Genomic DNA, 27,041 nt, shown 5'->3' on the forward strand with positions numbered 1-27,041 from the left:
AGGATCCAGACACAAACACACGGGCCCAGACGTCCTTGCCTTGGTGTTACCCAACCTCCTCTCCCGTGCCCAGAGTTACAGCCTTCAACGCTGAGTGGTGCCCACACCCTGCCAAGCTGGCTGGGAGGGTCACGGACTGGCAGGCGGGCCACCACCCAGATCAGGCTAGGCCCTCCCAGGAGAAGGGCAGGGAGATGTCCCCGCTCCCCGGCTTGGGGCGAGAGAAGGGGTCCTTCCCTGCCCCAGCTCCCAGCCCCCGGGATCAAGCCAGCTGACCGGGTCCTCTCTGGGCAGGATGTCATGCCAAGGAGTCTGCCGGAGCCTCGGGACAGGCCTATTGATTGAGGGATCGCGGCCCCCACAGCCCTTCCCCCGTTGCCCTCCTCTGGCTGCCCTCCTGCAGCCCCCTCACCTCTCCAGCCGAGGGCCTCTGCTGATGTTGCTCTGCTCCGGCAGGGGAAGCCCTCTCTCTGCCCAGCTGGCTGGGGGAGATCCCACCCAGACAAAGAGTTTGATTCATCAAACCCTGTGGTGAGGCAAGCGGTAGGGAGGGAGGGTGCAGGCAGCGGGCTGGGCGGGGGCCTACCCTAGCCTGGCCTCACTGTGGGCAGGCGGGGCAGGATGGACCCCCCCCCAGGGGCCCCCTCAGGCCAGAGGAGCAGTGCCCAGCCTGGCAGGGCAAGGAGACCCAGAGGACAGAGACAGAGATAGGGACCCAGAGATACAGAGACCCCTTAGGCAGCATCTCGGAATGGAGACCCCAAAAGACTCAAACCCAGAAAACCACAGACGCCAAGACATTCAGGGACCCAGAGATGGAGACGGACAGACAGAGACACCGAAAATTTCGCAGACCAGATACTCAGAGACAGATGAGAAGCACAGAGAAACCCAGGGAGACAGATGAACAAATGTTTTGTGCCCCGCGGGGTTGCCAGTCCAGTGAGGGAGTTAAAACTGAAAACAGTTACAATCTGGGTTGGCAGGAGCCCAGGCAGAGGAACCATCGGCGCTCAACTTGCCCTGAGCATTCCAGGAAGGCTTCCTGGAGGAAGTAATGACAAACTGTTCCAGCCGAAATACCCAGGGACCCGGTAAACATAGAGAGGGAGAAAATCTTGACCTGAGAGGAACAGTGACAGTGTCAGTGACCTTGGGAGAGAGGGATGGAAGAAGACCCAGTGGGGGACCACTCTGCACAGGCGCCCAACTGCTCCCCTGCTCTCTTCAGTCCCTGCGTGGGGCGGGGTGGGGCTGCTCCTAAGAGACAGTTACTCCTAAGGGTCCAGGCCCTCCCCACAGGCACAGCTTTAGCTTGTACCTTAAACCTCTGTCCATCTGAGCACATCTCTGTTTCCTCATCCGGTAGATAGGCTAGTCGTGCCAACTTTAAAACACGAATGTGAGGGGCGCCTGGGTGGCTCAGTCGGTTGAGCGTCTGACTTCAGCTCAGGTCATGATCTCGCAGTCCGTGAGTTCGAGCCCCGCGTCGGGCTCTGTGCTGACAGCTCAGAGCCTGGAGCCTGCTTCAGATTCTGTGTCTCCCTCTCTCTCTGCCCCTCCCCTGCTCATGTTCTCTCTCACTCTCAAAAATGAATAAATGTTAAAAAAAAATAATAAAACACGAATACGAGAATGCGTGATAGCATGTACAATGCGGCTAGCACACAGTGGGAGCTTTGTAGTTGATAGTCATTCTACTGAGTATTGTGATTAGTCTTTCTCTAGTCAGGCAGGTGGCTTGACTGCCCCCATCACACAGATGGGGAAAGTGAGGCAGTGAGGATGAGACCCACTCTTCTTTGTAGGAGCATGTGGAATGAGGCACGAGACCACTGCCCACCAGAGAGGTCTCTTTCTCTCCAGGAATCTGAAGTCCTCAACATAGAAGTCCTACTTGCTTCTGTAAGGACTCACAGTATTCTATTCCCTTGCATTCTGGGTGAGCCTCTCCACTTGGATTTTGGAAGCTCCTGGAAGGCAGGGAGCACACATCCACTACACCCTTCTGAGTTACAGGGATAAATGGGCAAAAACATGGAAGCCTTGGGGCAGGAGCACCCGTGTATTAAAGACTTAGAGGAGAAGGCTGGGTGAATGCTGAGGGAAGGCGGTAGAAGGCTTTCTGGAGAGACAGGCTGGAGGTAGGTCCCTGGGGGAGGAAGTCAGGAGTGAGTCAGCCTCCACCTCTGTCCAGACCAAAGGGCAATGGGAATGACCCTGGGATACCAGGGGATACACAGGCTGAGATACCAGCGCTGTGGCCTTCCAAAGATGTGGCCCACTCAGTCTCAGTGCTGGGGGACCAAGGAGGAGTAGAGCTCTGTTCATATTATGTGTAGCTCATCTCTGCTGGCGGGGGGGGGGGGGGGGGGGGAGGAGTGGGAAGGAGGGGAGGAAAAAGCCACAGGAAGAGAACTGGCCCCAAGTAGCAGGGACATTCCCTGCCCCAGACATGATCACAGGATACTCTAGTGCCAACAGTCATTCTGGAACCCACAGGGGAAAGCCCCTGCCAGAGTTCAAGCCCAGTGTTGACCCTGACTGGCTGTGTGGCCTTAGGCAAGTCACAGCCTGTTTCTGGGCCTCAAGTGTCCCCATCTGTAAAGTAGCACATAAGGGCCCTCCTGGCTGCCCCCTCTAGGAGACCTGTGTCATCATGAGTGTCTCTGCAGGCGGAGAAGGATGGGCAGGGGCCAGGGAGGGTCCCATCAGTGGGCACTGCTAATCACACAGACAATAGGCCCACTTGGCAAGGCTGGCAGAGAGGGTCTCTGAATACTACACGGTCCAGGGAGAGCACCTCTGGCTTCCTGTGCCCGGGTCTTCCCTGCTCCCTCCCTGGTGCCCCTTGTCCCGATGCCCAGAGCAGTAGGGCCCTGCCACAGCCCCTCTGCCCCTCAAGGGACAAAGCCAAGTGGCAGGTCGTGGCTGGAAAGGGGATCTAGGCCAAACGGGCTGTGGAGCCCCAGGAGGCCATAAGTGGGTGGGAGCCAGGATCAGAGACCAGGCAAGCAGCACAAAGGACTCACTCTGGAACGACTGACGGGAGGGGTGGGGCTGCAGGCAGCAGGGTGGGGCCCTACCTCAGCCAGGGAGCTCCGTCCAGCCTCCGACACGGTCCAGGGCTCCAGACCACCTGGGGGCTCTGGGGTTGTAGCCGGGTCCTCAGGGGGCGATGTCGGCATGGCCCCCCGAGCCAGGCAGTGCAAGCTCCTGGGTATTGTGTGGGGCGGGGAGGGGGGAGGCGAAGGCGGAGGGAACCTCGCAGGCGGGCAGACGGCTGTCTCAACGTGCCTGCTCCCCGCCCCCCTTCCCTAGAACCGGTTTGGCCAGTCTGGGGTACTAGAGGGGGGCTGGAACAATAGGAGTCCTATGCCCCGGAGAGGCTCCGAAGGACCCTAGACCGATGTCCTAAAGATGGGGGAAGCACTGCTTTTCCTCCTGGGAAACATGTCACCCCCTTTTCTGGAGCTTCCCAAACATGAGACACGCTGGGAGTGGAGGGGCTTCACAGAGAACCTCCCGAGCCTTGGACTCCTCAGGGACCCTGAGAACTCTGCAGTCCCCCCTCTGCTGACCCTCTCTGAGCTGGCTACAGCATCTATAAAATGGGAATGCTCATCTCTAGGGCGGGGAGATGGAAATCGTGAAAGTTTGGTGACGTGATGCATCCAGGACCATCCTGGCCGGCCCTTCCAGCATCACTGCTCTCATGAATGACCCATCCACCCCGGCTGCCTGGAAGGACCCACCTTTGCCATTTCCAATGGCCTCCTCCACCAGGAAGCCTTCCCAGACTCTAGTCCACACCAAATGAGCCCTCAATAAACCAACAGCCCAAGTAGAACCAGCCTCCAGTAAGGAGGGCCTACTCTACGGCCAGCAACCTTCCCCGACCCCGGGAAAGGGAATGCTGCTTTCTTCCTAATACTCTCTGCCATTCATTTAAGCACTCGGTAGTTGCCAGGCACATAGTAGTAATATGAATACGTACACAAATACCAATAATCGTGTTGCTAATAACTTACTGTCCACTATGTGCCAGGCACTGTTCTGAGCACTTCACACTGATTTACAGGTTTCCTTCCCTGTCCAAAAGTAGAGCGTTCCTGTGAAGTCTTTCCTAAGCCAAAACGACGTGCAGCGAAGAAGCAATCATCATTCATTTATTTGGAAAAATGTTTTTAGCACTTCCATACCCCCCAAAAATAACCTCTCTTGGGTTTTTCGGACGCTTTAGGACATATCTTGCTAACAGATGCACAAAATAGATGGAGATAAAGCACAAAGCTCGGGTGGCTTGATAATGACATGCTGAGGGTCGCACCAGGGCAAAGCTTGGTGGGGCCAGGCTCTCTGCTCAGGGGGTCGCTGCGTGCCAAACGCTATTTTCCCTTTTCACCTTTTTCCGTAAAAGCAAAAACGTTCTTTGGATTTCTTCCGGTTAGCAAAAACACGTAGTAATACAGATCTTCGGGGAAAGCCAAGTCACAGAGCTGCAGACTTTTGAAAAGTTTCGTTTAATCTCTGCCACGACCCTATGAGGTCGATACTGTTACTGCTCCTACTATCACATGAGGACAGGAGGCTTGTACGGGTTAAATCAGGGGAGGTATCGCAATAAATGCGTTAAATCTCTCGTTGGCTCTATGAAGTCTCTATTTTACAGATATGAAACTGAGGTTCAAGGGATGAATAACTTGCCCAAGGTCGTGCAGCCAATAGGTGTCAGAACTAATATTCAAACCCAGGTCTCTGACCCAACCACCAACCTGAGTCCTTAACAAAGGAGTGCATCACCAGGCTTTGGGGGAGGATCTGGCGAAAAGTGTGCAAACATCCGTGGGGAGGTGTCTCAGCTCTCCCTACTAAACCCTTTACTCTTAGTCGTACACGGCAGGCCTCCGTGAGCATAATGGGCAGGTGTCCTGGGCCCAGATCCCAACGAACTCTCCCCCAACAACTGGTGACCATTCAATACCGAGTGATTAGGGTCCCTCCACTCCCTTGGCCTCCAGAACATCCCCACATAGTGAAGACACACTATACAGTGTGTGCGGGAACCAGGCGTCTATGGGGAGGTGGCACGCTGGGGGGCAGAGGGAGGTTTATTGCCCGCATTGCACACAGAGCAGGAGACGGGGACAGGGAGAGGAAGGCAATGCAGGACTAACGGTCTCCCTAGAGCTCTCCCAGGCCAACCTTGGGGCCGCTGGCCAAGGTACTGCCCAAGACCCCAGCCGGAAGCAGAGGACCCCAAATGGAAGGAAGCATCTGGGGAATCTAGGTTTTTGGAAGTCCCCTCCCCACTCGCCCCTGGTCCTGGGCTCTGGGGACAGAGCCCCTGCTGCACAGGACAGAAAGCATGGTGGCTTGGTCAGGGTGAATAGGCGGGCCTTCGAGAGCAGAGGGGACGCAGGTGGGGAGAATGTAATAGAAGGGGCGTGGCGTGGGCGGGGTTTGGTGAGGGGCGGGGCCAGGCAGAAACCGTAGGGACTCCCGGCCAATTCTCTCTCCAGGAGAGGCCAAACCAGAGGGCGGAGCAAGAGGGGGCTGAGCTAAGGTCTGAGGGCGGGTCGAGGGGGGGCGGGGCAGGCTCAGAGGGGGAGGAGCCAGGATCCGTTAGCAGCGCGGACCGAAAGCAGCGACTCCCGGTCGTCCGCAGGCTCCTGCTCGGCCGGATAGCGCTTCGCGCTTTACCTTGGCAACCAGGGCGGCTGGCACGTCGGGCACGAGCCAGGCGAGGAGGCGCACGGAGAACACCGCATGCTGGGGGGAGGGGGAGCCAAAGAGAGAAGGAGTCCCTTAGCTAGCTGAATGTGTAAGTGCAGGGCACCATTCTGAGGGTTTCCCGGGTATTAATTCATTCAATCCTCCCAGCAACACCAGGAGGGGAGTACAATTACTGTTCCCGTTTTACAGGTGAAGAAACTGAAGCATAAAGCAGTTATCATTTGCCCAAAGACACAGGCATAACACTAGGGACCCTGATGGAGAGGCAGGGCTGGAGAAAGGATCCTGAGCAAAGCTGGAGGGGTCAGGCCTCCTCGCCTTCGTCCAGCTCTGTTGCCTAAAGATAACAGTAGCCGTGCTACTAATTGACCTACTACAGTGTGCTGGGCGCTGTGCAAATGCTTGACGCCGAATCTTCACTACGACCCTCTAGATTCTATTCTATGGCATAGCCCCGTTTACAGCTGGTCGGCGGCAGCCAGAAGCCGAACCCAGGTCTGTCCGATACACAAATACCTGGAAGGAGATGGTGAAACCCAGACGCACGGCCAGCAGCTTTCCTGTGCGTCGCGCGAAAGGCCGCGTACCTGAGCTGGGGAGCGCGCGGGGTCCCGCGAGGCTCTCCCGCCCCTCCCCGCCCTGGAGCCTGGCCCCGCCCCCTCAGCCCTGACCCCCTCCGCTCGGCCCGGCAGTCCGCCGCGCAGACTCGGCTTCCGGTCCTCCCAGTTACGCCCCGCTCCACCCCTCCCACTGGCTCCCCGCTCCGCCTCCAGACTCAGCACCCCGCACCCCAGCCGAGCCCCGGGCTCCGGAGCCCCGCCCCTCCCAGAGAGGCCCAGATCCCAGCCTGAAGGCCCCCAGGGCAGTGGTCCTCCTGGGCAAGGTAGGCTGGAGGTGTGGGTGCAGGTGTGAAGTTGACAAAGCTGTACATACAGCAGGCTGTAGTGTTCGTACTCGTACAGGAGACGCGTTAAGTCCGAGGTGAAGGCGACGAGGAGGAAAGCCTGCAGGGCCAGAGGGATTCCAGGGCCCAATCTCCAAACTTACCTCCACCTGGGCCCAAACCCACTTGTGTGGGCAAGATGAGTCAGCGCCCAGAATCCTAGCCCCCTGCCTCTATTTCTCTATCTCTGACCCTGGAATTCAGCACCCGTTTCCCTATTCCTAAACCACCTTTCCCAGTCTCTAATCTCCATTTCCCCCTCTGCCCCTGTATTCCCCTCTTCCGCCCCATGCTCACATTCATAATGACCAGAAGGTGGGCCGGAGCCTCAAGCGGAAGCAGGCAGATTCCAATGTCCTGTGCCCACTTAGCCACTGGCGGTGGATACTCCCAGCGAACTTGTGGGTGTCCAAGTCGGATCTCCACCCAGTTGTTGAGCACAGCAAAGAGGGGTGCCGGCAGGAAACCTGCCACAAAGATGGCAATGAACACAAACGGCAGCACTGAGAAGTGGGGTGTCAGACCTGGGCCACCTTGAGGGCTGAGTGAATGAATGAATGCAGGTGTTGAAGTTTCATATTGACCCAATGATGTGTTAGCACATTACAGTTGAGAAAATTGAAGCCCAGGGAAATCGAGGACCAATTTCAAGGTCAACGGCAAGACCTTGGTAGAAACAAATCTGGAGGTTCAAGGATGATGCCACTCTGTCGGCCCACTTTGTTGGGAGGCAACAGCCCCGGGTGGGGTAGGGGGTCCTCCCCTGCCTTTGAAGAATGCCATGTAGAAGGAAAAGTAGAAAATCGACAAACTCAAAGAAGAAGACTCTGAAAGTGAAGGTCTTCGTGGAAGGTCTGGGTTCTGTGCATCTCTGGGCAAAAGGCAGAGATGGTCAGAGTTCTATTGGCTGTAAGGAGGAAGGCACAGCTTAGCCGGGTCAGTCCATATGCTTCTGTCCCCAACCCACTTGCACTTAATGCCAGCCATGCGCCCCTGGCCATCTTCATTTGAGGGTGGCTGAGTAGGCTGGGGACACCAAGATGGGAGCTGAAGGCTTTGAGGTGTATGGAGCCTTGCCTCAGGGCTCCCAGGACTCAAATGATTCCTGGGCACCCCTGTGAGCCCCTGCCCTCACTCACCCCACCTGGTGAGCTGCTCAGCCAGCAAGTAACAGACCTGACCCAAGAGGAGGATCAGTACCAGGTTGGGCACAGTTCTGCTGATTGTGGCAGACCTATGGCCATCACCTGAAGCCCAGCCAGGTGGGTAGGGGTAGGAGGAATCTGAAGACGCCCATATTGTGCCTCGAGTCTAGAACAGTGCCCCCACCCTCTGCCACCCCAAAGGGGCACACACTCGGGTCATGGACATGGGGTTGCCCGTGTGAAAAGGCATCAGCCATTGCTGATGATGGCACAGTAAAATGATGACGGACCCCCGGAAACTCATCACCACACAGAGCAGGGGGCCAGCAAGGAGGGTTGTCAGAATTGGAGGGCAGGCCCCCAGGATCCCAGCCCACTCTGGAGGGTATGGTCCTTCCAAAGCAAGGGCCCAAAGCTCCCTCACCATGACGAGGATGACTGAAGAGCTGAGGAGTAGGTGGGGAAGGTGGGTGCAGTCCTTGAAGGACTCCTTCAAGCCTATCACTGGGTCGTGGGCCCAAAGCAAACCCTTTGGGGTCAAAGCAAACACACACATTCCTGTCCAAAGAGGCGATAGATGTGCTTCCTGCAACCCAACAGGCTGGGTGTCACAACCCTGGGGTGGGGGGAGCCCCCATCTTTTTCCGCCTGTGCAGGGAGCTCTGGAAGTACAGGAATGAGGTTCCATTTATTTTTTTTTCTGCAGGGCCTTCCCCACCCCTCAAGGGCCTGGCTAAGAGCCTGTGGATGGATGGATGGATGGATGGATGGATGGATGGATGGATGGATGGATGGGGAGGTAAAAACAAATGTAAACAACAAATGGATGTACTTGTGGGAGAGGGCTGGATAGACTGACAGATGGGTGGGCAGTAGGAAGACAAATGGGTGGGTAAACCGGACAGGCCAACAATTGACACGTGTCTGTAAGTGGGTGCACAAGCGGGTGAGTGGAAGGGCAGGTGGGTGCATAGATGGTTGGATGGCTAGGTGGGTGAGCAGATGAAAGCCGGGTGGGATGGATGCTGGATATAATGTGTAATAGATCATGGATTAGTGTGTTCGGTAACTTATAACTGACTGCACACTCTTCTACAGTAGATGCTGGATACAATGGGATAACAACCTGGACAAAGCCCGAGCCCTAATGGACTTCACAGTCTAGTTGGGGAGACAGACATCAAACAAACAAGCACAAATACGTAATTGCGAAGAAGTCCTATGCAGGAACGATGCTAAGTAAGAAGAAGGTGGAAAGACAGTGTCCCACAGTGGTGGTGGTGGTGGTGGCGGCAGGGAGGAACCATGTGTGCAAAGGCAGGGCCATTCTTTAGGTCACATGAGTTGTATACCGCACTATTCTAGGGGGCACCATTCACACTGACTTTGTTACCTCAATGTTTCCTTCCTGCTTTTTCACTCCCCCCACATCTGTTTAACCTAATGCATCCCATATGAGAATGCATCCTACTGGGAGGCTTTGGGGAGGACAATGCACAATATGATTTGTGTTTTCAAAAGATCACCCTGGCAGCCGAAAAGAAATTAAGTAGGGCAAGTCCAGGAGCAGGGAGACCTTTGGAGGGCTACCACAGTGGTTCGCGTGAAACGATGGTGGATGGTGGCTTGGACTGGGGACAGGGGGCAGGGGAGGGAGGGGCAGTGGAGGTGGAGAGAAGCAGATTCAGGATCAGTGATTAGGTGTTTGGATGGGCTGGTGGGTGGCTGGCTGGATGGGTGAGTGGAATGCTTCTCCCCTTCTTCCCTGTGCCAAAGTTTCTCTTTGAGACCCTAAATGCACCCAGTCTTTAACCTCACCAAACCTTATATCATCTTGATATCAGGGGCAGGTGGAAAAGTAACCTGGGAGGTGTAGGAAGGAGCCAGATTTGGATCCTGGAATTTTGGACTCCAAAGTCTAGTCTCTTCCCAGCATGCCTTGTGGTTTGTGAGAACTCTGGGAAATGGAGTTCTGGGCCTGGCGGGCTGAGCTGGGCCTCACCTCCTCTTCCTGGAAGTCACTGCGGTCCCAGTGGTGGACAAGGGTGATGCTCTTGCACTTCCGGTGCTCCAGGAAGCCCGTGGCCCACAAGGACATAAAGATGCTGAAGAACACAAGTCCCCAGATAGAGAAGTAGCCCAACTGCAAGAAAGGGAGAGGGGACATACTGCGGGGCCAGCACTGCCTCCCCACAGCCAGGCCCAGGTGTCCCAAACACCTACCCATTCCCTTGTTCTTGTCCCTGTCTCACCTTGCCATGGGCAGATCTTGGAATCCTTGGAATCCCAGGTATGGCAGAGCGGGCACATGAGGAAGGTACGCTCATGGCACAGATCTGTTCCCTATGAGCAAAAAGTGCCCATCCTGGGAGAGTCTATCCTCAACCAACCATCTGATCTGGCCCACCCAGCCCGTCCTCCTGCCCCTAGCTCCAGCCACTCATGCTGGTGTGTTGGTGCCCATGACAATAAGGCCAGAAATAAAGACCGGGGTGCCCACAAGGGCAGCAGGCAGGCAGCAGTGAGGCTGTGCAGAAGCCTGACAAGACGACACAGTTTGCGAGCCGCCGTCTTTGTACTTGACCCCAGCTCCCAGCCCCCCCCCCCCCCCCACCAGTGCCAGGTAAAGTAGATGGCCACCTTCTCCCCAGAGTACTCTCATACAAGGTGCAGGGGCTGGTACTTGTGCCAGCATCTCCAGCAAGCCCAGCAGGAGCACAGCAATTGGTGAGGGGTGGAGTCTGCATCAGGCACCTGGTACCTGGGCGGGTCAAAGGGCCCCAGGCAGATGAAAGGAGGGAGGGCTGCAGGGTTCCCTCCTGATGCCCCAGCAGTGGGAGAGAGCTGAGCTTGGGTCATCTCCAGTTCATGCAGTGGGAAGGCTGCAGGGTCAACTCCCCTGGCCAGCAGACGGGAAATGGCCATCTCTGTGCGTTTCTACTTCGCATAGACTGCCACCTGCCAGAAAGAATCCTGGCGTCAGCTCCCTCCCCTTAAGGTCCCTGCCCCATCCCCCCCACCCCCACCCCCAGGCAGTTGTCTCACCACCTCTGCCTCTTTGTGTTGGAGAAGTAGGAGTCGTGGGAATCCCTGCCTAGGAATCTGTGAGCAGAGCAGGGGTCAGAAGCCCTCTGCCCAGTGCGAGACCTAACACAATGGGAGTGCGGAGTCTAGTCTCTAGGCTGGGGACACAGGGTTGAGATGCGCCAGTTGCTAAAGCCAGAGAGCCCATCTCCCCACAAAGCTCAGCCTGGGCTGGTGTGTTCCAGCCAGATGAGCATCTGAGGGGGACCGAACGGGTGGGAATCAGGCACTGGGAGCCGCTAGGACACCGACTGGCCAAAGACCTCAAGCGAGTTAGGCAGGAGTTGCCTCCGCGCGGAACCAGGGAGCCAAGCGCCCCGCCCCTCTGCGGAAGGCCCCGCCCCTCTGCGGAAGGCCCCGCCCCACCCCGCTTCTCCTGGCTCGCGAGGAGCTGCGGTCTGGGCTCCTGCAGAAGTCCCGCGGCCGCTTGGCCACGTGTTGCTGCAGAGAGTTGCTCAGGCGCAGGCGCCGCGGCGGCCCCGCAGAGCGGTCCGAATCCAGGGTGGGTCGGGCCTGGGGGAGGAGGAGAGCAGGGTGACGCGCGCCTGGCAAAACTCGGCGACCCGGCCGACCCCTCCCCACTCCTCTCATTTCCTCCGCGTGGAACAGGAGCAGCTCCCAGGACGCGCTCAGCTTGGCGAAGTGCCCGGCGGGCCAGAGCCCCGGGCCCCTTCCCTTGCGACCCTGGCTGGGAGGTGGCAGATCCCGTTCTGTGCGAGGGTCCTTTCCCGCCTGCAAAAGCGCCTTGACCTGCAAAAGCGCCTTGACCTGCAAAAGCGCCTTGACGGACGCGTTTTCTCGTTTGAAATTCAAACGAGGAGGGAACTAGCACCTCCGGTGTATAAACGTGGATGACGCTGAGCAGGCCGGCGTCCTAGAGTCGTGGCTGATGTTTCTCGTGTATTGGGCATCTCCAGGCCCTGGGCTGGGCGCTGGACACACTTCGCCCGCTTCAGCATCACAGACCCTCTGGGTTGGGGGTGGGGGGGCTGACACCACGGTAAAGCCCATTTTACAGATGAGATGCTGAAGTCGCTTGCGCAGGTCGAAGAGCGTATTAGGGGAGCCCGCGCTCAGCCTCGGGGACAGAGCCTGCGCTGCCCGTTCCCGCCGCGCGCGCAGGTTCCGCTGGCACTTGCAGTGTCAGGGCCACTGGGGAATCGCAACTGCTGTGACCTCCCCCCCCCCGCGGGGTGGGAGGGCAGTTGGGAACTGTCTGCCTCACTTCCCTCCTGGGCCTATCAGTCCGGGCGAAGCCGGAATTAAAGGAAATAATTTGTGCTGCAGCAAGAAGGATTGGGTTTAGCTCCAAGGCGGAACTGTCCATTGCAAGAAATGGACGAGAGATGCCACGGGATTGCTCGGCCGGGGGAAGAGGGGATTTAAGAGCGGGATTGTGGGTTGGCTGCTCGGGCCTCGGGGGACGTGTCTCACCGATTTCGGTTTTCCTGCCGCGGGAAAGGTTGCCCCCGGAGTCGGAGGCACAAATGTTGACGCAGGACGCGCAGAGACGGTCGTCGTTGGGGTCCTCGTCCACGGTGCCATCACCGTCCTGGGCACAACAGGACGGGAGGGAGGGCGAGAGGACCGGAAGCGGTTACTGGTGCCAGGAGCTTCTCCGTTCTCCGTCGCCCCTGCTGGGCTGCCGCTCGGCCCGCCCACCCCTGGCTCAGCGTGCATCCAACCGCCCTGGCGCAGTCGACCGGTCTCCCTCCTCTCCAGCCCAACCGCCACCACTACCATAAGAACAACGATGAAGAGAACAACCACCATTTATTGTGCCCTTAACTTGGTGCCTGGCACAACACTAAACATTTCCCACACATTTAGCTACAATCCAAAGAAATGCGTGCTACTGTCCTCTTCATTTTACAGATCAATGAATGCATGGGAATTGAAGTGAATGGCCCAAGGCCCCAATTCTCCCTCACCTTCCTTCTGGACCCCCTCTCCACCCCCAGCCTCAGTCAGTCCTCTTTGCTCCCAGAATCCACCCCAACTTTCTAGAATAGAGTTGAACACCAGCTTCCTCCATCCCCACTGCCCCAGCCTCTGGGTCTGAGGTCACAGGGAGGGAAGAACCTTCACCACTTCCCAGCTTCACTTCCCATCTCCTGGTTGGCCCTCTGGGGGTCTAGTCCCAACCTGTCCTAGCCTCTGAGCCCCCTGCCTCCATCTGGGCACATCCCCCCCCCACCACCCCCAAGCCTGTGCCTGGCACAGGGGCATCACAGCTGGCACCAGGCTGCCTAGGGAGTAAGGAGATCCAGGGCAAGACCAGAAAGCCCCAACCGGAATCTGGACTCAACCAGGGCCCCGGAGGCCCACCCAGCAGCCTTTGCAGGGAGGGGGGATTCCTGCAGCCCCTTCCTATCCTGGGGCCAGCTTCCTCACCTGGGGTCCTCCCTGCTCCCCAAGAGGCCAGCCAGCCTAGGCTGGCAGCGAAGAAGAACTTCTCACTTAACAGCTCAGCTCAGCCGGACCTGGGAAGCTTTGGGGGCAGGGTGGGGGGCAGGGAGGAAAAGGGAAGGAGAGGGAGGGGCCAGCACTGCATTTCCCCTCCTACAAGCAGCCCCAGGCTTCACAGTTGGAAAAATTGGGAGGACCCGGAGAGGGCCTGTGAGGGGCTGAATCCTGAAGACTGCATTAGGGGATGAGGTGGGGGGGGGATGGTCCAAGGGAGGAGAGTGCTGAGGGCTGAGAGCATCAGGGCTGCTTCGTGGCTCTGCAACCTTGGGCAAATGCTTGTCCCTCTCTGGACCTCAGCTTCTCTGTCTTAGTCTGTTCAGGCTGCTATAACAAAATACCACAGACCGGGTGGCTTATAAACAACAGAAATTTATTTCCCACAGCTCCGAAAGTGGGAAGTCCAAGATCAAGGCTCCAGCAAGGTCCTCGAGGACCCTCTTCCTGGTTTATAGTCTGCACTTTCTGTGTCTTCATTGGGTGCAAGGGGCTACAGAGCTCTGTGGGGTCTCTTGCGTAAAAGCACGAATCCCATGCATGAGGCTCTGCCCTCTTGACCTCCCAAAGGTCCCTAAAATACCATCACATTAAGGATTTGGATTTCAAAGTATAAATTTTGGGGGGACACATTCACACCATGGCACTCCCCATCTGTAGGCTCTGTTGAGAGCCTGTTTGGGGAAGGAAGAAGCAGCTGGTAAATCCTGACTCTGGGAACAGCAGTGGGGCCAGGCCACAGCAGAGCTAACCCCCACCCTCGCCTCAGGAAAAGATGATCGCTCCCAGGGGCTTCCCTCCAGAGCCCCAAAGTTCAGTGGCTCCAGGGCCCTCCAGGACCTTTTCCCAAAGTCAGGGCCCACCCCTGACCCAGTCTGGGGCATCATCACTACCCCTTCCTTCCAGGGAGCCTCAGGGCCCATGGAGGGGTGGGGTGAGTGGAGAGATACTTGCCCTGAACTGCTGTGAGGCTTAACCTAATGGTGGAATTTGGGGCACCAAAGCAGGGAGAAAAGATGGCCTTGTGACACTTCCCTGGAGCGGCCCCTCCCTCCAAACCCCGGAGAGAGGAGCTTTACCTGGAGCCCAGACCCTCTCCCTGGATAACACACCCAGGACCCGCTACAGACTGTGGGGTGTCCAGAGTTTCAAGATGGCCAGAGCGGAGCTTCAAACCAGGTGGGAGGGCCCCTCTGAGGGCCGTGAAGCTGGCTCGAAACCACATGCGTGTGTCCGCACGCTCTTCTCCCTTTCCACGTGGCCCTGCCCAGGGAACACACTGTAAGTGCAGTCACCTGCTATTTTGATAATGGCTCCCAGCTCTGCACTGCCACGGAGGCCCCCCGGATAAGCAGTCTGCTAAGTGCTGAAGGGACACGGCGGCAGGGCTCGCAGGGGCACAGAAAGTGGTGCTGGGAGGGCAGGTGGCCGGGCTCCCGGTCCCAGTCCCCCTGGCCTCCCTACCTTGTCCTTACGCAGGAAAACAGCAGAGAACTGTTCGCCTCCTTGGTTTGGGGTGAAGATGGGTGACAGGGTGATTCTCTGATTGGGGCAGGGCTAACCAGGAGAAAACTGGCCTGCGGGTACAGAGCGGGGACCCAAGAAGGATGCAGTAGCTTCCTTTCTGGGGGAGTTTCAAGCCCAGAGATAACTGGCTGGTGCTCACAACACAGGCACCTGTAGCTAGAGCATCACATTCAGGCCCAGAGGTGACCTTCACCGGGTCCCACTCCCAAGCTTTGCTGTTGCCTCCCGGGTAAGGTCTACTGGAGCTAAGAACGGAAAAGAATGGGCTGAGCCGGCTGCCTGGAAGCAGAGCTGAAGCCTGCAGGGGACAGGTCTATGGCTCAGGAGCTCAGGAGCAGGAGCCAACCCACCGGCTGTGCCACGGTGAGGCTTGGGGTCCCGCACAGGGACGTTCTTTCTCTGGGGTATGGGACAAGCTCAGGACTCAGCTCTGAGCCAGCGCTGGTCCTTTAGGCCCCGGAAGGGGTGACCGACGAACCTGTGGGTGGTGCCCAGGGTAGGAGACATGGTAAATGCCATCAGGCAGGTGGCCAGTGTGCCAGCAGGGGGGTGTGCACATGGGAGGAGGGCGGTGTTTTAGGACAAGGGCTGGTATGTGTGAGCACGTGATCATGCCTGTGAGGATGTGGTATACAAAGCTGCCAGGGCTCCCCTCTCAAGAGGCGGCTCCAAGGGTCCGCTGGCTTTGGGGGTCACATATCTGGGCCCCCAGGTCCTTCCAGCTGGCTCAGACTCAGCCCAGGCCTCAACCCAGGGTTCCAACCAGGGTACCATCAGGGGGTGTCCGAAAGTATAAAGGCCCTCTGCATCAGCACCGCCCCCTCCCCCACCCCCCCCTACTTTAGCCTGCATTCACCAGTGTCTCTGGTGGATGGGGCAGGGGTGAGACACAAGAATGGGCACATTCCCTCACTTTCCTGCTCCTGCGCTTGCTGGCTTCCCACAGGACAGAGCTGCCAAACAGGGCACCTCATTCTCTGACCCCACCTGGTCCAGTCCCTGGCCCTGCCCAGTGAGCTTTCTGATACCCCAGGCTGGCGGGGCCCTGCTTCCCAAGCCTAGCCTGACACCTTCATTTTCAAGAAAGGTACTGCCTGGAGGGCTCACCCCCTGAACATGAAGGTGGACTACGTTTCCCAGCCTGCCCTGCAGCCCCATGTAACCATGTGACTGGGTGCCGGCCAATGGAAGGTGGGCAGAAGGCACACCCCAGAGGCCAGGTCCGGGGAAACCTCCTAGGTGACCCTCCACTCGCAGTCACTCCCCCTCTGCTGACTGGATGCTGATGTCCCGGGGCAAACCGGGAAGCCATGTGTTAGAGACCTCAGAGTCAGGGTTCATTCAGCAGAGCCCCCCAGATCCCTTCACTTCCAGCTGAAGTGAGGCTGAGCAAGGAAAACATTTCTATAGAGTAAAGCCACTGAGATTTCAGGGTTTATCTGAAACAGCAGATGGTGTTGCCTCAAGGAATACAGGCTCTTGATTGAAGTCACTTGGGTGCAGCTGGGATGCCCCCCCTTTCCAGTCGCCCTTTCTGGGAGGACAGCAGGTGTGGGGTGCGGGAGAAGCTTGAGTCCTGAGGCTCTGCCCCTATACTTCCTCAGTTTCCAGAGCCCAGACCCTCCAAGGTGGAGGGAGAAGGCCAGGGGGCCCCCGGATGCCCTTAGGCCACTGATGCACAGAGCCTCGTGTCCCCACCTCACTGCTGTGATTTCTGCAAGGAAGGTGCCTCCTCATCCTCCTGACAGGCCCCTCTGGCCAGTCCTCAGGATGAGGTCAACGTTCCTGCCTCAGCCTTAGGACCTGGTCCTGCCCTCTGCCTTGCGTCACGGTTGGGAGTAGAGATCAGCTGGGGGAGTTCTCTGAGGTGTCGGGGAGCAGGCCAGCTGCCACCTGGTCCTGGTGCCACAGCTGTTCCGCCAGGCCATTGAGCACGTGGGCAATGTCGGCCAGCCCAGCCCACCCATCCAGCGTGCGCCCATCTGCCAGCCGCCACCCCGGCACACTCTTCACCCGAAAGAGGGGCAGTTCCCAGGCCTGCCGGAAGGCCGTGAGGTCACGCTCAGGCACATCAGTGTGCATGTACTGGTCAAATCTGGAGGAGGGTCAAGGAGCCTGGCCGGGTGTCTCTGCTTACCACCTTGTCGCACCCAGCCTCAGCCCTCTTCCCCGGAGCCCCATCCGGTGGGGGCAGGGGGGGCGGCTGCTGCAGCCTTTAAGATACTGTCCATGGGCGTAGAGCCCACAGCTAGGCAGAGGCAGGGTCCCTGATCCCCTTGCTCTGTGCCTTGCCAGGTGTGGCCTCAGACTGTCCTAGGGGCCACCCAAAGGATACTTGGAGCCGATGACCATCCTGACAACACCAGGGGCGTCGCCTGCTACTCGGGCCAGCTGTCCAGGGAGGTCTTCAAAGGAGGCACGGTCGGTGAAGGAGAAGAGGAAGAGGAAAGCATCTGTCTTCTCCTTGCAAGCCTGGGGAGGGAGAGGCCGACGTGAGGCTTGTAACCAGGGGGCCAGAACCTCCGATCAGCCGCAGGGCCCTGAGAAGTCTCAGCAGATCCCCTCCTTCCACAGGCCCAGAGCAGGGACTGGCTGGCCCAGGGCAGAGCTGGGGCTGAGACCCGGTCCCCATGGCCAGCTCAGCCTTCTCCCACCCGGGGCAGCACCCCCAGGCCACACCCAATTCTGCCTCCTGCAGACCGGGCAGGTACTCAGAAGCCCACCTCAGACAACCAGCTCCTCCCGGCCCCTCCCAGGCCCACCTGTCTGCTCACCGGCAGCATGTGGTCGAACTTTTTGAGTGCAGACTCCCCGCAGTCCCAGAACTCAAAGCGGAACATGACAACACGGTCACTGGCCTGCAGTTTGGCTGGCCAAAATACCACGGTGGTCTGGATGCCTGGGGGAGGGTCAGCTATTCAGCATGGGAGAGGCGGAGTGGAGAGGGGCCAGGGGCCAGGAAGAAACAGGAAGAAGATATGTCCCCGGTGGGCCCACCAGCCTGGTGCGGAAAGCATAGTCGCTGACCCGGGAAAATTCTCAGGCTGATGGGGGGAAACCGAACTGCTCTAGAAGAGTCTCCAGCCTGCCAGAGAGATGCAGCCCCAGCCCCAGCCATGACAAAGCAGCTCCACTCGTACGTACGAGGGGACCCGGACGTACTGGATACTGGAGGATCCAGTTGCAACCTGCTGGTCAATCAGCATCTAACGGAAGGAAACCGGAAGAGAAGATCGGTGTTCCCTGAGCACCCATCTTGTACCAGCTCGGCGCGAGGCATGTTACCAACACGATCTCTAGTACCAATCCCACAATACACTGGGGTTGGAACTATCATCTCTGACGAATAGAGGAGCCAGCGAAACGCCTTTCCAAGGTTGCGGAGTAGACGATGGGTCCAGGGCCAGTCTTTCCTCCACCCCAGGGAAGGCCTCCCGGGATGCACTCACCAGCGGTCTCATGGTGTACCACGGGTACCTCTAGGCCGGCCAGCTTGGCCACCAGTGCTGTCTTGCCCACGCCGCTCTTTCCAGACACGAAGATCTTGTAGCTGGCTGTGTCGATGGCCACGGGTGGGGGCAGCACTGGTCGTTCCAGCAGCCCTGGGACAAGAAGGGAGCCAGGTGGGGTCAAGAGGTCAACCTGCGCTTGCCCCATCAGACCCATCAGCTCTAAGGGCTTTCTGGTGCCAGCTATCCATGGTTCTCTATACTCGGTACGGAGGCCTGGGACACAGGCAGCGTCCCTGGATGAGCTCTGTTACAAACACCTGTGCTCTGTTAGGTGCACCAAGGCCCATTCCAAATAATACCGAATTACTTTTCTTTAAAGTTTGATGCACGAGGGGCACCTGGGTGGCTCAGTCAGTTAAGCGGCCCACTTTCGGCTCAGGTGGTGATCTCACGGTTTGGGAGTTCGAGCCCCGCACTGGGCTCTGTGCTGGCAGCTCAGAGCCTGGAGCCTGCTTCGGATTCTGCGTCTCCCTCTCTCTCTGCCCCTCCCCTGCTTGCGCTCTGTCTCTCAAAATAATAAGTGAACATTACAAAAAAATAAATAAATAAAGTTTGACGCATGAGATTGTTTTTATTGATACTATTATGACCTGTTCTAGATTTCCCACATGTAAAGGCAAGGTTCTTCATAATTCTTTCCTCAATGGAGAAATATCAGCAAAAATATTCTCAGTTACTATAAATAAACTTGTTAGAATCAATACACTGAGATCTTTATGAATGCTTTTAATTTGCAAAAAAAAAAAAAAAGGTCTGAATTATGATACATGCATAGGCTTAGCATCTGAAAGTCCTCAGCTGTGGGTTGCCCTGTCATTCTATGGTCTTAAACCTCCTGGCGCTTTGTTTCTTCTGGCCAGAGCTGAGCTCTCACAGCAGATGCCAGGCCCCTCTGCTGACCCGTCAGTGCAACGCTGGGTGAGGTGGCTTCATCCTGGGAGACGTGAATGTCTCGTCTTTGAGACTGTAGGATATGGAAGAGGCTTGCCTCTACTTACCAGGCACAAGTCTGTAAGGTGTGTTGTTGAGGGCAGGCGGGAGTCTGTTGTGCAACATGCCCAGCAGAGGGCCTGGCACAGAGGTAAGAATCAACAGCCTCTCTGGTGACAGTGTTCTTGGCAGGGTTGGGGCTGTTTCCATGCTCCTGGCTCTGATGGTGGAATTAGCTCTAAGGAGATTCGGGGGCCCCAGGGATAGGGCTTCCAGGGGTCTCCAAGGTTGAGGAGTGTAGTAAAGCAGGCCCTCACTGCCCTACCGCTTTGCCACCTTCCCCACCCCTCCCAACAGGTGACACTGTTCTTCCAGGGGAGTGACAGGCTTGGGGGCAGGCACTTACCGAACACCCGTCTGCGGTTCTTGCGCAGGATGCAGGCTAAATACTCCTTGCCCTCGGCGCTCTCGTGCCAGTCTGGGACAATCACCGAGCCCGGGGCGGGTGGTCTGGCCATGGCCTGGCACCGCGACGGGGTAGAATGCTGAGTAGGGGAGGGGAGAGGGTAAATGTCCTGAGCTGGACCTGCGATCCCTCTCAACCTGCTCTCTGACTCTTCCTCAGAACCCCAGCTCCCTCCTTGGGGTGGGGGGTGGGGGGGCGGGCGTCATTTACTGCACCTCACCCTTATTATCCCCATTAGCGCTTTTGGAGTCCAAGTTTCCTTTCATGGTCCTGGGGGGTTACACACTCCCCGTCTCCCTCTTATTACCCAGACGGTGCAATTCCAGTGCACCGAAGGGACAATTCCCTTCGTCCCCATACTGCCCCCTGGACAGCCATCGCATTATTGCCCCGGGGGGCACTTACACAACCCCCTCTCCCTTGTCATCTCGGGGCAGGAGCGAGGGTTTTTACACAGCCCTGTTTCTCCTCTGCCTCCTCGATCCCAACTCCTGGGGCCACCCAGCCCTCACCATCAGAAGTCCCCGTCGGCGAACGGGCTCAGGCGGAGCTGGTCCCTTTAAAAGCCCACCCGCGCTCCCGCCGCCCAGCCCGCCCGGGTTGCTTCCGCCCGGCCTGCGTCTGGCTTCGGAGCGCTCAGCCTGCCTCGGCGTCGGAGCTTGAGGCGCATGTGCGGAGGCTGTTGTCAAGGAGACGACGGGGGCGGGACTGGCCCCTCTCTTGTCTGCCGCTACCACCACGCGGGGGCACCTCGGACGGGGCCTAACCCTCCGGGGCCCTGGGTCCTTTCTATTGCTCAGTCCGATTCCCAGGCTTTCCTCCCCAAACTCCTCCCAAATCAAATCCCCCTCCACCAGGAGCCTTCTCTGCCTCAGTGACTCAGTTCCTTTTTGTATAAAATACTATTACCTCCTAGGTTTTTTTTTTTTTTTTTTATAACAGTGCTCAGCCCATAGCAGTGCTCAATAAGTTTAGTTAGTGTTGCTTATTATTATTGTTATCGCTCTATTAATTCTGCTCGACAGGACCTAGAGATGAATTAAAACACCTATGGCTTCGTAAGTGGGGAAACAGCAGCTCAGAGAGGTTAAGGGACTTGCTCAAAGTCTTAAAAATGAGTCAGAGGGGGGCGCCTTGGTGGCTCAGTCGGTTAAGCGGCCGACTTCGGCTCAGGTCATGATCTCGAGGTCCGTGAGTTCGAGCCCCGCGTCGGGCTCTGTGCTGACAGCTCAGAGCCTGGAGCCTGTTTCAGAGTCTGTGTCTCCCTCTCTCTGACCCTCCCCCGTTCATGCTCTGCCTCTCTCTGTCTCAAAAATAAATAAACATTAAAAAAAAAGAAATGAGTCAGAGGGCCACAGGAGTCTACCGGCCATTCATTGATTCGTCCCATCCATTCAACAAATAATTACTGAGCACCTATTATGTGTTCTGCCCGTTCTAGGCACTGGCAATGGAAAGACAAGAGGTACTACCCTTCTGCGGCTGACATTTCAGCACTGAGGCCATGAGCCCCCCTCCACCCTTCCAGTGGGCACCGACCTGTTACCAGAAGGTGGGGGTGCTCAGTAAATGCGTTAGTTGGACAGGATGCAGGTGGGTCCTTGCTGAGAGGTTATCTATTACACTTAATTTTTACCAGTATCTTCGTGCAAGTAGCACGAAGATTTGTCCTTCAAGTAGGACAAATTTGTCAAGTAGGACAAATCACTGCTTTGTAAGGAATAATCTGTAAGTTAACCTTTATTGAAGGCCAACTCAGTGCCAGACAGTGGGGGCTTTACAGAGGTTAGCTTCGTTTAATTCTATAAACAAACCTGTATGGGAAATATTATCGTCTCTCTTTTCTTTTACAGGTGAGGAAACTCAGACAACATGATTATCTGGGGTCACATCACACAGCTGGCCAGTGGCAAAACTAGACTCAGAACCCAGGATTCCTGGACTCTGAACATCTGTTCTGCCAGGCTGGGTCTCGTGTTTTTTTAAACTTTGTCCCCAGCCACTAGGAGGTCCCTTCTTAGTCATGCCAAAAGCAGCCAGAGGGCCATCAACCCACAAAGCGTCGAGGTCCATTATGTCCGAGAGAGTAGAGGGGACGTGGCCGTATAAGACAGGGTGCTTGCTGTCAGTTGCTTCCACTGCAGCTAGGCGGAAACATAACAAATGAGCACTGATTTCTCCGGGATTCTGCAGCTGGAAACCCCTGCCCACAGTCCCAGGTTGCTCAGCTCCCTTTCCTGCCGTTCTTACCGCACCTGCCCAGACTCAGGATTGGTCACGCTGTGTGGAGCGCCCTCTCTCCGTGGACCTGAAGTGCCTCCGTGGCAGGGCTCAGATCTGACTTATCTCTGAGTTTCTGCACTTCATCGTTAGCCGTGCCCCGTCTTGGCTCTTGGAGGCCTTGGAGGGCTCGGGGAGTGTGAGGAAATGAAGCAGCTTGGCAGGATGAGCTTGCCAGTTATCCTGGAGGCCAGATGTGAAGTCCTCTTGGACAGAGGGGGAGGCCGGTGATCAGAGGATCTAGGGGCCAGAGGTTTTGGGGGGAATCAGCCTTCACCGCCCTCAGGAGCTCCTGGAGAGGACACTTCGGGAGCATCAGGAGGAGCCTGTTCAAAACGTGGGTTCTTGGGGTCCATCCTCCAGAGACCCTGCTTTGGGGGGCCAGATGGGTCTGTAAGCTTGCATGAGAACACGGGGCAGTTCAGAAGTTGGGTTCTGTATCAGTCCGCTGCGGCTGCCGTAAGAGACTACCACAGACTAGGCGGCTTAAACAGCAGAAATCTATTTTCTCGCAGTTCTGGAAGCTGGAAGTCCAAAATCAAGTTGCCAACGGGGTTGGTTTCTGGTGTGGCCTTTCTTCCCGGCCTGCAGGCAGCCGCCTTCTCAGTGTGTCCTACAAGGTCTCATCTCTGTGCACACATACCCTTGATGTCTTTTCCTTTCATAAGGACACCAGCATTACTGGATTAGGGCCTTGCTCTTATTACCTCATTTGACCTTTATTACCTCCTTAAAGGCCCTATCTCCAAGTAAGTCACATTGGGGGTTAGGACTTAGCATATGGATTTTGGCCGGGGGTGAGGGGAGTCACACACAATTCAGTCCATGGCAGGGTCCACAGACCTCACTTAGACGTCACTGCTGGTGAGAGAGCCAGTCGATGGTTAGAGCCTGGGAGTGAGGTGGTCAGAATTTCGTTTCAGAGGATGCTTGTGGACCATTTTGGTCTAGTGAGTTCTGCTGTCCTGTGCCCCCTCTGACCATTAAACTGAGTGTCCCTCTAAAAGCAAAATGTTTCTCCTCTCAAGGCCTAAGGTGAAGCAGGTGGACCATCTATCTAAAGGCCCATATGGTGTAAAACTTTCTGATTCATCTACTCATTTGTTCATGGTTTGGTCTCCCCCCGTCTCCCAAATTGATTGAGCACCTTCTGGACAGGGCACCATAAGGCCTGGACGGGCAGACACACAGGCCTGAGGCCCTCAGGGGCAGGGGTGGGTGGGATGCCCAGGAGGATGAGTGGAGGAGGGACAGTCAGATTTGGGTGTCCGTCTCTTCTCTTGCCTGGACACTGCAGCTGTTTCCTGTAGGTTTCCCTGCTTGCCTTCTGGAATGCCACAGGGGCACCAGAGTCATCTTTAGGCAGAGTAGATCCAGCAATGCCACACCCATGCTTATAGTTTTCCAATAGTTTTCACTGCCCTCGGAATAAAATCCAAACTCCATGCCGTCAAGGCCATCTGTGGCCATCTGACCACCTCTTGCTTTCATTTCAATGGTCGCGCTTTTCCCCTTCCCCAATGCCCTCCAGCGAGCCCGGCCTTTTGTTCCCACACAGGACCTCTGTCCTCCGGTGTCCAGCACCTAGACCTCCCTGCATCACCCCCACAACCTCCCGTGGATGGCTGCTTCACCTGCACAGAGGCCTTCCTCCTCCTCCACTCGAGGATTCGCCCTTACCCTCCGAGACTCACTCCTTCACGCCCTCCTGTTCTTGATTCTGAAATTTCATTTTTTTTAAAGATTTTTAAGTAATCTCTGCACCCAACATGGGACTTGAACTTACAACCCCAAGATCAAGAGTCGCGTGCTCTACCAACCGAACCAGCCAGGCGCCCCTTGATTCTGAAATTTTAAATTTATTGTCTCTCTCACCTAGAACATAAGCTCCATGAGGCTAGGGGCCTTGTCTTTTCATTCTGTTATACCCCTGTATCGGTTTCCTACACCTACAGTAACAAAGTACCACAGACTGGGTGGCTTAAACAACACAAATGTGTTTTCTCAGTTCCGGAGGTTAGAAGTTACATATCAATGGGTCACCTGGGTGGCTCAGTTGGTTAAGGGTCCGACTTCAACTCAGCTCATGATCTCACGGTTCACAAGTTTGAGCCCTGCATCAAGCTCTGTGCTGACAGTTCAGGGCCTGGAGCCTGCTTCAGATTCTGTCTGTCTCTCTCTGCCCCTCCCCTGCTCATGCTCTATCTCTCAAAAGTAAATAAGCATTAAAAAAAAAATCTTTATTTTTTTTATTTTATTATTATTATTTTTTAATTTTTATTTATTTTTGAGACAGAGAGAGACAGAGCATGAATGGGGGAGGGGCAGAGAGAGAGGGAGACACAGAATCGGAAGCAGGCTCCAGGCTCTGAGCCATCAGCCCAGAGCCTGACGCGGGGCTTGAACTCACGGACCGTGAGATCGTGACCTGAGCTGAAGTCGGACGCTCAACCGACTGAGCCACCCAGGCGCCCCCCCCAAAAAAATCTTTTTTTAAAGAAATACATCAAGGAGTTGGTAGGGTTGGTTCCTTCTTTTTTTTTTTTTTAAATTTTTTTTTAACGTTTATTTATTTTTGAGACAGAGAGAGACAGAGCATGAACGGGGGAGGGTCAAAGAGAGGGAGACGCAGAATCTGAAACAGGCTCCAGGCTCTGAGCTGTCAGCACAGAGCCCGACGCGGGGCTCGAACTCACGGACCGCGAGATCATGACCTGAGCCGAAGTCGGCCGCTTAACCAACTGAGCCACCCAGGCGCCCCAGGGTTGGTTCCTTCTGAGGGGCAGGAGAGAAGGATCTGCTCCAGACCTCTCTCTTTGGCTTGTGGGTGACCATCTTCTCCTCATGGCTTCACATCACTTTCCCTCCGTACAAATCCGAGTACAAATTTGCTGTTCTTAATAAGGACACTAGTCACACTGGATAAGGACCCACCTGAATGGCCCCATTTTAACTTAATCACCTCAGTAAAGACCTTATCTCCAAATATGATTACATTCTGAGGTTCTGCAGGTTAGAACTTCAATATGAGAAGGGAGGGGGGCAGAGGGACACAATTAAGCCCATAATAACCCCTACTAGCTAGAATATGTTGGACATATAGTAAAAACTCAATGGAAACGTGTTGGCTGACTGGCTGTGGCTGCAGCTTGGGGAATGGCCTGAAGAGGGTGCCTGGAAGAAGCCACCAGTTAGGGAGCCCGGCAAACATTACAGGCAAGAGTGGGTGAAGACATGCACTTGTCAAATACGTATGAGCACTCCCCGTGCCAGGCCAGACACTGGAAAGACAACTGTAAAGGAGATACAGACCCTGTCCTTGTGCATTCCACACTCCACTGGGGACAATAATCCAATAACCAGGGAATTGCACTTATAAGCAGGGCGGGAGGGTAGATTAAAAATGTCCAGATTCCATTTAAATATACGGTGTGGGACTGGAGCTGCCAAATCATCCCCAGGGAGGTTTTTTTGAGCCTGGAATGTGCCAGGCCTGTGCTTGGCAGCAAGGTTGGTGTCCTTGACCCGGACAGCCTCATGTGTCACTTCCCTGCTTAAAACCCTCTAATGGCCTCCCACTGCACCTGGAGTCTTGTCCACCCCTCCCTCCCCATGGCCTACGAGGTTCACTGGCACCCTCTGCCTTCACTCACATGCCCCAGGCACTCCGGCGTTTCCTCTGCTCCCTGAATTTGTTGAGTCCATGCCTGCCTCTGGGCCTTTGTTCCTGCTGTTTTCTCCGCATGGCTGCTCTTACATTCAGGTCTCAGCTGAAACGTCTCCTCCTCAGAAAGGCCTTCTCTGATGAGCCCAAGCCCATCACACTCTGTCACATCCCACTTTAATTTTCCTCGGGATACTCATCTGGAATGGTCCTGCTTAGCTCTTTCCACCCTCACCCCCCACTGAGATGCCACCTCCACGGGGAGGGCCAGTGCCTGGCACACAGTGGCATTCCGCACTTGCTCCATGCAGGGATGAGTGCCGGCCTCCTCCCCCCTTGATCCAGGCAGCCACCAGGCGCCGCGTCCTCTCCCTACACATTTGACATCCTGTCCTCTCTTGGTTGCCACTGCCTGGGCCCAGATCCCACTCCCCCTCTGCCTCTCGTCCCCATCTCCAATTCATTCTCCAGTTCTGCCCCGTGCACTCCAGTCTCACACTGACCTTCTCAAGATTCCGGAAGGGCTGGTCATACTCGGATTTCTTTGCAAAGCCTCCTCCATCTACGGGAATACCCTTCTCCTTTCTTCCTCTGGCACTGGCCACAGCCCCTCTCACCCTTGGGTCTTGGGGTTCCCTAGCCCCTTATCTGATTTCTCTCCTTCTACTGGAGCAAGTACCAGCTTTTACCTTGGCAGACTCAGATGTTTAAGAAACAGAGCTTTGTTTCCTGGCTTGATTTAATCTGTCTGCCGACATTTTAATCCAATAATTTCCTGGTAAACTTGTATTCAATGGATTTCTCATTCTCTACTGTTTAAACTCAATCTCCTCGAGGTTATTTCATCTCCCCCTCTTCCGGCCCTGGGGCTCATGTTCAGTGTGTAGGAGGTGTTGCCCAAATGCCAGGGAAGCATGTCTGTGGAGGGCACCCACTCCTTGGGTGTCCTCTGTCCTGGACCTTTGTGGGCCTCCCACTACTGGGAGAACTCAGCTGTGCGGGCCTCTCCTCCCGCTGTGGATTCTGCTCATAAGCTTCTTTCCCTGTTACATCTGAGGGGATGACCTTTGGTCAACAGATCCATATGGGTCACTCTGTACTGTCCTCAGCCCCAAACCCCAGCCCCTCTGGATATGCCAGACCTCCCACAGCCCTTCTGCACCTTTCCCGGACCACAGTGAGTCTGTCTTCCCAGGGTGAGGCCTGGAGGCCCGCCAACACCCTGCATTACTGACCGCCAGAGGCCGGGCCTGGGATCCCCCAAGAAAGGCTCTATTCTCATTTCAGTGGG

The 27,041-nt window shown here is 56.3% G+C and overlaps 1 protein-coding gene across 2 annotated transcripts; it reads right to left on the minus strand.

The window, feature by feature from the left end:
- Nucleotides 1-16,130: 16,130 nt before the first annotated feature.
- On the minus strand, nt 16,131-20,435 carry CPLANE2 (ciliogenesis and planar polarity effector 2). 2 transcript variants are annotated; one of them, XM_007083776.3, is made up of 6 exons: nt 20,319-20,435; nt 19,747-19,885; nt 18,348-18,500; nt 17,673-17,797; nt 17,234-17,370; nt 16,131-16,993 (listed from the first exon to the last, which is right to left on the minus strand). In XM_007083776.3, exons 1-6 carry the CDS (start codon nt 20,319-20,321, stop codon nt 16,744-16,746), a joined length of 807 nt encoding a protein of 268 aa, XP_007083838.2. In that variant the 5' UTR covers nt 20,322-20,435; the 3' UTR covers nt 16,131-16,743. The 2 variants fall into 2 exon arrangements, with proteins under 2 accessions (XP_007083838.2, XP_042852038.1); XM_042996104.1 differs by lacking the exon at nt 20,319-20,435 and adding an exon at nt 20,212-20,288.
- Nucleotides 20,436-27,041: the final 6,606 nt, after the last annotated feature.

The sequence above is a fragment of the Panthera tigris genome, chromosome C1, assembly GCF_018350195.1.
Source record: "Panthera tigris isolate Pti1 chromosome C1, P.tigris_Pti1_mat1.1, whole genome shotgun sequence".
In the NCBI taxonomy this organism is placed as follows: domain Eukaryota; kingdom Metazoa; phylum Chordata; class Mammalia; order Carnivora; family Felidae; genus Panthera; species Panthera tigris.

What these genes read in the sequence shown, in the direction of transcription:
- CPLANE2 (XM_007083776.3), bottom strand. An exon ending in GAACCGCAGACGGGTGTTCG is followed by an intron (nt 18,501 to 19,746) that starts GTAAGTGCCTGC and finishes TTCTTGTCCCAG; the next exon opens with GGCTGCTGGAACGACCAGTG. An exon ending in GGTACACCATGAGACCGCTG is followed by an intron (nt 17,798 to 18,347) that starts GTGAGTGCATCC and finishes ACCCTCCCCCAG; the next exon opens with GCATCCAGACCACCGTGGTA.